Raw genomic sequence first — 10809 nt, 5'->3', positions numbered from 1 at the left:
ATTGATCCTAATGTAATTATGTATTTTTGTATTTAGAAGTTTTATTCACCATCCTTAGCACACTTCTTGGCAACATCTGAACTTTTTAATCTCCTGTAAGCAAAAGTTTCTAAATATTAAAGGAAAAAAAACCTAGACTGAGTTATCATTACAGTTATCAACGAGCACTTGATCAAAATGTCATAAACAACACATTTTGATAACCACTAAAGAATATGCTGCTTTTATTGAAAATGCACTACTTAATGAGTGAAATGATGCTGTTTTTTCTCCCAACTAACCCACGTATTTGTGGATGGATATTACTTCTTGCTATAATGAGGTAGCACACCATCAATTCTGTTATTTTTTCTATTTTTTTTTAAAGTGAGTTAACCCTTGAGAAGCCCTTCCCACGTAAAGAAGTAGAGGGTCAGTTAAATTTTGTTATAACAATCTCACTCAATTCCATGAGTTACATGCCAAATCTTGTTTAGTAAAATACTAGTTAAAATATTTTCAACGGTCTCTCAGCAACACCTCCATCAGAGCCTCCTTCAATTTTCACAAGAGCAAGGAACTAAGGACAGGCACACTGGGTTTGCCATACCTGTTTTCAGGACTATTCCTGGCTTGGCCCCATGTGAAGTTTCTGCAAGAATCCAGGGTGGTTTTTTTTCCTGTAAACAATAAAGACACTGTGAGGCCAAACCCTGTCCACAGGGACCTTCTCAGAGTATAACTGGGGACAAAGCGAAGGGTTTCCTTTAAACTACCCACACACACAGGTAGCCCCAGGGCTGCCGCCAAGAATCCCAGATAAGGAGACCCTATTCCAGTGCTGTGTCAGGATGGAGTGGGTAGGGGGCAGGTGTGCGTAGAGGGCGTCGGGCAGGGGAGCGAAGGAGCCGAACTGCTCAACGTTACCGGTGTGCTCCAGCAGTCACAGCGGCCAAAGGGCCTGGATACCCACATTCGGAGAGCAGGGCGCTCATCCTGCTGCCTTAAACGTGCGCGACGTCCTGTGGCATCCCGACGCTTAGCGACGCAAGCCGTGGAGCATGGCGGGCACGCGCAGGCGCAGGCGCGGGGGGTGGGGGGCAGTAGCGCGGGCCTAGGAGACGGTTGGTGATTGGATGAGGCAGGGCGCGGGGTCGTTGGTCCCGGGCCTGCAGGGACGCCGCGAGGCAGCCTTTTGAAAGACGCAGCGCAGGCCGCGTGGTTGTCGGGCCGAGCCGTCTGAAGTGAGACGTTGAGGCAGGGAGGAAGAAGCCATGGCGTCGGCAGGGGACGGCTGGCGAGCACCCGGCCTGCAGCTCGGTCAAAGCTGCCCGCTGGCGGGGTCTGGCCAGCAGGGTGAGAAAGACAATTTTGGTGGGTGGGTGTTGGGCTGGGACTCGGGAGGCTGCCAAGGGGCAGGCCGCTGCGGGTCTCAAATGTATTCTTTTTGTTGTTGTTTTTCCTGACACCCGAGGAAGGGCTTTTCACCACGGACCACCTCGTCCCTTCTTTCCTCTTTGTAATAGTGCTTTGGGGAGGGATTTAGGAGAGATAGTTCTGTCACCCGTAAAACTGTAGGCACAGAGCAGTCGTGACATGAGTTAGAGGTTTAGTGCTTGTCATGTGTGTGTAAAGGCCGCTTATGGGAATACGGTTGGTTTCTATTTCAGAGTATTTTTAGTTTATGTAGTACTTTTTTTTTTTTTTTTTTTGTCTTCTGCCAACTTTCTTACAATTTGTAGGTGAGAAAATGTCTGGCCACGATGACTGGTTTCAGAGTTCTCGGGTCCCTAGCTTTGCCCAGATACTGAAAAGGAACTTGCCAGTTCAGCCATCAGCCCAGACGGTAACCACACCCACAGGATGTTCCTCGGAAAGTTACAGCCTGTCGAACAGGGCATCCAAGGTTACGCAAGTGACGGGTACAAATTCTTTTACATTTCTAATAACGCCTACGTTCTTTAAGATTCTGAGATCGCCAGTTAGTTTTGTTGAGCCCCCAGTTTAAATGTTTCCTGGATATATATCCATTTACCTGTGGCCATATCCCAACTGAAACTTGGATTTGACTCCCAGCACAGTAGAAATCCTTCCCCTGGCTACTGACTTAATTGTTCTTTACCACTTGGGTGTACAATCACTTCCAGTGTGTCTTGCCTTTTTGAGGTGAGGCTGTGTCACCCCTTCAGGAGAGAGAACTGGATTTATACTGGTTTCTATTCCACATATCACTTAGCAGAGTGTTAAGTGTAAAGCAGGGACAGACACACTAAAAATTTGATTGAATTCAACGTGAAAGGTAATATGAAATAGTGAATGGGAAGCAGAAACTAGGTTCTAGTCCCAAATCTGTCTTAATACATTTTAGGCCTTAGTGACATCATGGGTAAAACTGGCTTAGAGAGCCTCTGAAGACCTTGACATCACTGAAATTCTAGGATTCTTTGATATCAATTATATGACAATAATAGCACTTTGCAAAATAGTACTCTAAAAGATATATACAGTAACAAGTTACACTTCTTTAGTAGTAGAAACTCATTGTTAATGAAAAACACATGTGACTAAATGTGTCTGGAACACCTTCCATTTTAGGAAAGGGTTTGGTGCTTTTGCTTGTCTCATTATTCTTTTTAATTTAACCATTTGACAAGTGTAAACATCTTTAGATAATTTTCCGGAACCATTGCTCTCCAAAGGTCTTTCATCTATTTCAAATCCTCTCCTTCCTCTGAAAGAAATGCCTAAGGAATTTATAATGAAATACAAGCATGGAGAGATAAATCCTGTATCAGCCTTGTATCAGTTTGCGCAAACGCAGCAGGTTCAGCTTGACCTTAAGGAAACAGTAACATCAGGCAAGTGCGAAGTTGTATCTGGTTGTTCCAATACTAGAAAATATTTTCCTATTGAAAACAGTATATAAGTGGTACAAAATTTATTATCTTGTTTATTTGCCTAATGTCAGGGTTAGATAATTGCTAGTATGTCTTGACAAGGGTACTTCAGAAATTTTTATGTTCATACTTCTTTAGCCTTTTGAGCCTCTAAATTTACTAATACAAAAGTTCTAAAATACTGAATTTTAATATTTTGTGTATGGCTAGTTTAACGGAAATCTCATCAGCCTTGTAGATTATTTTCAAGTGTAAGTAAGTACTTCTTATAGCATAAATATACTTTTGTAGGGATGTTGAATATTTGGACTCTGATGATTTTATGAGTATTCTGTGATGATGATGCCTAATGAAAATTATAGTCAAATTTGGCTTCTGAAATTTATATTTCAGAACCTAATTTTTATAAAGTATAAGGGAAAATAGCAGTTACCTGATTGATTCTCTGTCTGCAGACTTGTCTGACTAAATTTCTCCATTCTCTCTTAAACTGTCCCCTGCCAGAAGAATCTGTTAGCACATTGGACCTGTGGAAGGCTACAGGAGTACAGATTAGTAAAAGATGGAAAGAAGTTTCTGATTTCTTAACCTTATGACTAGTGATTAGGAAAATTAACAGGTGACAAAAATAGGGTCTTAATAATGAAGTGAAGTTTTCCTAGGTTCTATCACTGTAGGTTGGATAACTTCATGTGATCAATACTATGGACTGAATTTCTGTGTAATTAGCTTTCTGCCACTCTTCTCAGACTGCTCTTGGAAAATATAAACTATTGGTCACAGTATGAAAAAAACTTACCAGGGCAACTCTTCGCTGAACAAAGCAAAAACTCAAAAACACAATCCAGTGATTGTTAATGGTGTTCATTTTATGTGCATAGTACTAGCTGAATAATCTAATTCAGTAGATTGGGTAGAAAAACCAGAGTGTCAGTATTTAACAAGCTCTTTAGTATGGATTTAGATGATGATCAAGTTTGAGAACCTGGGGTAGAAACAGGATGAAGCTTAAAGTCTCAGCACTCTAACACAGAGTACTTATTAACAAATTTGACACATAATACCTCACAAATAAGAATCATCTGGGCCACTTGTTAAAAATATAAAATAGTCTCAGGTTTACTAAATTTGGATTGGAACCCAGGTGATCATGGAGGAAGGGATTTGGGAAACTGAGGTCATAGATGTTAGGAGGAAAACAGTTTACCCTGATGCAGTCTGGAGTTGCTTCTAAAATCTTGATGAACATCTTAAAGAAAAACCCAGCAGTTAATGGAATATGTAAGAAGACAAGATAATACAATAATAATGAGGCTTATGTGGAGTGACACTGTATGTAGCCATTTGTAACCAGAGTGGAGACTTAAGTTTCTTAAAGGCCTCCTATAGTCTGAATACCAAGTAAAACTTGAACCAGAAAAATCTTGGGCTTGTAAATTTAGAAGATGGTTCCATTTCATTTTTCATCAGACAAATATGAAAACTAGGTAAATGTAACTGTGTAAAGGTAATTTTTCTGGGAATTTTGGATGACTGGACAGTTCAGTTCTTTAGCATATCTTTTCTTCTTCTTATTTACAGTTTGGTTTTCCTTGTAAATCCCCCACACACACCGTAAGGCTATGATGGGTTGGATTGCTTATTGTGACTCCCTGATAGAAACATAAGATTTCTTCAAAGGGATTCCTTCTGTTCCGGAGCTTATAAGAGTATCAGGGCACTCGGAGGGTAGGAGTTGTTCAACTTCATTGGTGTTGAAGTTTGAAAGAACAGACATGTTGCCAGAGGCTCCACATCTTCCCTCTCATTGGTCATTAGATAGATATTGGGATGCTTTCCATTGCCAGGAATTATACAAGGCACTGTCACTCTGTGTGTGACGCGTACTCTAAGCTGGCCCTATTGTTCATGCTGAATCTGGAGCCAAACTGGCTGCTTGAAGGATTCCTCAGAACTAGTTCAGGGGCCCACTCCGCTTTACTTTTAACCTGTATTGGCTCTGCAGAATAACTGGTAGGCTGAGAGAGTTTTCTACAGTTGTACTGGGATGTTTTCCTATGTAACAGACATCTTTTGCAAGATCGTACTGTGAAGTATTACAGCATTCATTCTGAGTTATTTTTCAAGGTAATGTTATAGGACCATATTTTGCTTTTTGTGCTGTGGTGGATGGTATTCAATACAAGACTGGACTGGGACAAAATAAAAAGGAGTCTAGATACAATGCAGCAAAATTAGCTCTTGATGAGCTTCTACAATTGGAAGAAACTGAACCAAGAATTTCAGAAACATCAGGTAAATATTCTTGATTATAAAGTAGTGTTTGTAAAGTGTATCATTTTCCAGAAGGAGTCACCTGAAAGACTTATGTCAATGAAGAGTTACTTGGCAACTACAAGATAGAAGTAGCAGGATTTGAATAATTTTCTTCCGTTGCTGATTGCTGACTTATTTAATAGTAGTTAAAATGCTCTTGTATATTTCAACACCAAAGATGTAAACATGTTGCTGAACTGTCTGATAACTTGTCAGATTGTAGATGGGTTTGAGTCCTGAAACTTAGCTTTCTCTGTAATTTATTGGATTCTTATTGCGAACTTAACACTGTGCACTTAATATGTAGAGGTTTTTAATGCAATTTTTGTGACGTTTGCCTATGTTAAATTCGGTAATGGTAGGGTTACTTGAGAAAATAAGGTCCTAAGGTAGCATAGCAAATAGTTGAGAGTGTAAAGTCCAGAATTAGATTGCACAGGATTGAGTATTGACCCTGGACAAGACAAGTTGTTTGCCGCCTAAGCCTAAGTTTCATCATTTGAAAAATGGAGACAAGGATACATACCTACTATGGCTGTCATTAGGATTCAGTAAATAATGGATGCAAAGCTTATAACCAGTGCCTGGTGAACAGTAACATAATCAAATGACAGTGGTTCTTATTAAATATTAATCAATTTGAGGAAAATATATGTTAGCATAGTAACCAGTTTTTGTCAATATTCATTCATGTTAGATTACATTTTGGTTTAGCTATAAATGAGGCAACTTTAGTAAAGAAAAACATTTAAATTTGATTTAAACAGTGACAATACATTCTAGTTAAATTCAAATCACCTTATGACTGGGCTTTTTTTGTTTGTTTATAACCTATTAATTTTAATATTTCTTTTGTAATACTTTCCTTAAGGTCATTTTGTTCTTTCTCTAAGTTCAGTTCTTATTCCATATATTTTAATTTTTCTGTTGTTTAATTAAAACCATTATTAAGTTTTGATGTGTAGTCTTTCTCATTGTTTTCAAAATACTGATAGTTTGTCATAGTTTGGATTAAATAAGTACTTAGGAAAGTATTTTGTTAATTTTCATATTTCTGTTCACTATTTTTTTAGATTTATTAATTAATTTTTTAGGGCTGGGTATGATAATTTCGGTGTCTTATCCATGCTGGCAGTTTATCGATGGAAATTCTTTATATGTGATTATTTTATAAGCTATCAACCCACCTAGGTATGTCCCCAGCAATATTTTCCCCATTTCTTTCCAACCGTCACATGCATTCAATCAATAAATCTATGTTTTGAGGATGTGCTATGGTAAATACTAGGACTGTGATAACTTCCAGGGACTGTGGTAAATACTAGGAATCTAGAATCAAGTAAGACCCATTCTGTACCCTCAAGGAACTAAAATACTTTGTTGAAATCAAGTTAAAATATATCTACAGAATTTCCCACGCATCTACTTTAATTATCAGAAAATGATATTTATGATTGGCTTCTCATGAAAAATGCATTTCCCCTAAGGGTTTTCAAAATGTTTATCTAGGGCTAGCAAATCTTTTGCCCTGTGGGCCACAGTTTTTAGTTTCTAAACATTTATCTTTTCCCTTTTTTGTGAAAATTAAAGTAGCATTTACCCATCTGCACTGATGCCACTTTTATATTCACCATTGTTTTCTCAAAAAGTGCCAATAGTTCCTTAATGATGACTAAGAGTTCTTTAATAAAAGGTTTTCTCTTGGCATAGAGCCTGGAAATAATTCAATTAGGTCATCTTTTCCCTTATAATGAACTACATTTTCTTCTTTAAAATGTTTGTCCTAGACAGCTGAGCTTAACTATTTATTTTTCTTGTGAAGGGATATGGAAGATAAGTATTGAGTATTTATTTCTTTTCTTTGCTATTAATGTTATATTTGTTTTTCTAGTCTCCTCCCTATTTATAATGTAAAATTTTTGAAACTTATTTTTAATTTTTTCAAAATTCTGAACTCATCAGAATTATTTTTCATGTATATCTTCTTTCATATATTATACATGGTGTTTTTAAAAGTATATTCTTAGTTTTTTGTTAACCATATAAATACTTTTTTGCTCTGACTCTTCAAGAGCAGTATGATTAATGATATTATGTTAGGTTTTGAAAATCTAACACTCTTTCACACAGTGATTTAAGAATCTGGCTCTGTGTTTATTTTAGTTCAATACCCCTTAAAAAATCATTTAATAATGTGGTAAAAGTAATGTAAACTCTTTGTAATGCATGTATTTAAAACATAAAAATTACCAAGTTAACCATTTTAAGTGTACAGTCCAGTAGTGTTAAGTACATTCACTTTTTTGTGCATCCAACATCCATAACTGTTCATCTTGCAAAACTGAAATTCTATACTCATTAAACAGTTACTCGCATTCCCCCCTCCACCAAGCCCATGGCAGTTACCATTCTACCTTCTGTCTATATTAATTTGACTACTCTAGGTACCTCATTTAAGTAGAATCATACAGTATGTGTCTCTTTTGTGACTGGATTATTTCACTTAGCCAGTTTAGCCATGTTGTGGCATGTGTCAGAATTTCCTTCCTTTTTAAGGCTGAATAATAATTCTATTGTATGTGTATACCACATATTGTTTATCCATTCATCTGTTGATGGACATTTGGGTTGCTTCTCCTTTTGACTATTGTAAATAATGCTGCTATGAACATGGGTGTACATATATCTCTTTGACACCCTCCTTTGAATTGTTCGGGTTTTATACCCAGCAGTGGAATTGCTGGATCATATGGTAATTTTGTATTTAATTTTTTTGAAGAACTGCCATATTGTTTACTGTAATGGCTGCACCCTTTTACATTCCACCCACAGTGCACAAGGGTTCCAATTTTTCCACATCCTTGTCAACACTTGCTATTCTTCATTTTTTTTGATAGTAGCCATCCTAATGGGTGTGATATCATGTCTCATTGTGATTTTGATTTGCTTTCCCTAATTATTAGTGATGTTGAGCATTTTTTTCATGTGCTTATTGCCCACTTGTATATCTTCTTTAGAGAAATGACTCATGTCTTTTGCCCATTTTTGAATTGGATTGTTTGGTTTTCTTTTGAGTTTTAGGAGTCCTCTGTATATTCCAGATAGCAATCCCTTATCAGATATGTGATTTGCAAATATTTGCCCCTCTTTTGTGATTTGCATTTTTACTCTGTTAATAGTGGCTTTGAGTCACAGAAGTTTTCCATTTTGAAAAAGTCCAATTTGCCTATTTTTTTTGTTTCCTGTGCCTTGCATCAGATCCAAGAAATCATTGCCAAGTCCGGTGTCATGAAGCTTTTTGCCCATGTTTTCTTCTAAAGGTTTTATAGTTTTAGCTCTTATGTTTGGGTCTTTGATCCATATTGTGTTAATTTTTGTATATAGGGTTATCTGAGGGTCCAACTTCATTCTTTTGCATGTGGATATCATGTAGTTTTACCAACATCATCTGTAGAAAAGACTGTCCTTTCCCCTATTGAATGGTATTGACACTTTTGTTGAGAATCATTTGACCACCTTTGTAAGGATTTATTTCTGCGCTTTCTATTCTGTTTCATAGGTCTATAAGTGTCTGTCTTCATGCCACTGCCACACTGTTTTGATTAATGTAACTTCTGTAATTAAGTTTTGAATTCAGGAAGTGTGAGTCCTCCAACTTTGTTCATCTTTTTCAAGATTACTCTGTCTGTATATGGTGTTTCAAAATGCAGACCAACTTGTAGTCACATTTTCTTATTTATTGAAAGCATTTTTGCTTGATAAACAGGATTTAATATCTTTAGTTTTCATTTCACTTGATCCTCACTGAGTAGATGGAAAAAATCCATCTTTCTCTGAGTTTTTAAAGTTCTGCTTATTTAAAGTCCAGAGTGTATATATCTAACTGTAGTCAACATTTACTTAATTAATGTGAACCCCAAGATGACATTGTCAGTCTTTCTTTGCTAATTTCTATGTTACAACCAGTTTCTCATTTTACTCAAAATGAGGTCCAGAGTAAACAGTTCTGTTTTCTTTCTTTGTCTTTATGAATGATTTCTTGAGAGATATTGACTACTTTAGTTGAACCTTTTCTCCTGGACCCTTCTCATTTAAGCTTTCCTGATCTTTTATCCCTTTAGTTTAGTGTCACGTTCTTTTCTTGTTTTTCCTGGATTTCCTAACTTGGGAACCAAATTGGAAAGCTATTGCAAAGAATGGGACTAAAAGCTTAGAAAACTTTGAATGAAGTATTCCCCTACAAACTACTCTGATAAAATAGCATTAAAATGGTAATTTTTTACTTACTAAATTTTTGGTAGAATATTAAGTTTAAATGTTTTACCTAGTATTATTGTAAATATAAAATTGTTCTTAAGCATTTAGAACAGGGTTTCATTTTAACCGTTTTTCAGAATGTTGAATCTGTTACAAAGCAAGCTATATAGTAGCATAAGAGTAGGGAACCCAGAAAGGTATTTGGTGTTCATAGAATTGATTTCATTATAGGAAAGACATTTAGCAAGGCTGAGCTAATGGATAATAGATGGCCTAGAGTTGGCAGAAGTATACAGAAAAGATAATCATTCTTGGATTGCTGTTTTATTACATAGTATTATGATACCTGCTCTTTGGAACATTTGATGTTTCATTTTTCCTTATGTTTTTGTTTTATTTACAGGTCCCCCTCCTATCCCTGCAGAACCTATTGTTTCGCCTGAACCAGTATATGTTTCAAAAGTACATTATGGTAGGAAAGTCCTTTATGATAATTTTTTTTTTTTAAGAAGATGTTGGGGGTAGGAATTTATTAATTAATTAATTTATTTTTGTTGTGTTGGGTCTTCGTTTCTGTGCGAGGGCTTTCTCAAGTTGTGGCAAGTGGGGGCCACTCTTCATCACGGTGCGCAGGCCTCTCACTATCGCGGCCTCTCTTGTTGCGGAGCACAGGCTCCAGACACGCAGGCTCAGTAGCTGTGGCTCACGGGCCTAGTTGCTCTGTGGCATGGGGGATCCTCCCAGACCAGGGCTCGAACCTGCATTAGCAGGCAGATTCTCAACCACTGTGCTACCAGGGAAGCCCCTATGATAATTTTTAAAGAAGATTAACCCAATTAAAAATTATAACAGCATATAATTAAAATATGCATAGGTATGAAAATGTACATTAGTATTTTATTATTCAAACCTCTCACACTTCAACAAAGATGAGTATTTCCTTCCACACCCTGCTAAAAATTAGATAATAAAATTGGAGAGGAACTATTGAAGAAGTGGTTATTTTCCTATAAAGAGATGGCTTATCAATATCATATAACTGCTTTTTTGAGAACTCTTTGCTTCGGTGGGCTGGTCATTAATGAAATCCAGTGGCTTTCTGGTGCTTGATGGTTGGGGTATTCATTTCAAGTAATCTATTCACTTTCTTTTAATGTTAGTTATTTGTCACTCAAGCCCAAAGAAAACTATAACTGCAATTGAAATTACTAGTTATGTGACCTAGGACCAGTTACTTCTCTGTACACCTTAATTTCTCTGTCTATAAAATAGCTACAACAATAATTACCTCATAGGGTTATTGTGAGGATTAAATTAATTTATGCATGTAAAATAAAACTTGATCAGTGCCTGGCACACA

General features: G+C 36.9%; 1 protein-coding gene across 2 annotated transcripts in view; it reads left to right on the top strand.

Moving 5' to 3' along the window:
• Positions 1–1414: 1414 nt before the first annotated feature.
• The window catches only part of ADAD1 (adenosine deaminase domain containing 1), a gene marked incomplete at its 3' end in the record, with an annotated part of 46514 nt that continues 37119 nt past the window's right edge, over positions 1415–10809 (top strand). For both annotated transcript variants that reach the window (XM_082639028.1, XM_082639027.1), the window contains exons 1-4: positions 1415–1901; positions 2649–2837; positions 5004–5171; positions 9853–9921. In XM_082639028.1, the coding sequence (XP_082495154.1) occupies positions 1730–1901; positions 2649–2837; positions 5004–5171; positions 9853–9921 (598 nt within the window). In that variant the 5' untranslated portion in view covers positions 1415–1729. The remainder of the gene's footprint in view (positions 1902–2648; positions 2838–5003; positions 5172–9852; positions 9922–10809) is intronic.

Source organism: Mesoplodon mirus (genome assembly GCF_964341445.2).
Source record: "Mesoplodon mirus genome assembly, chromosome: 2".
In the NCBI taxonomy this organism is placed as follows: Eukaryota; Metazoa; Chordata; class Mammalia; order Artiodactyla; family Ziphiidae; genus Mesoplodon; species Mesoplodon mirus.
This window is presented reverse-complemented; position numbering and strand designations above follow the sequence as displayed.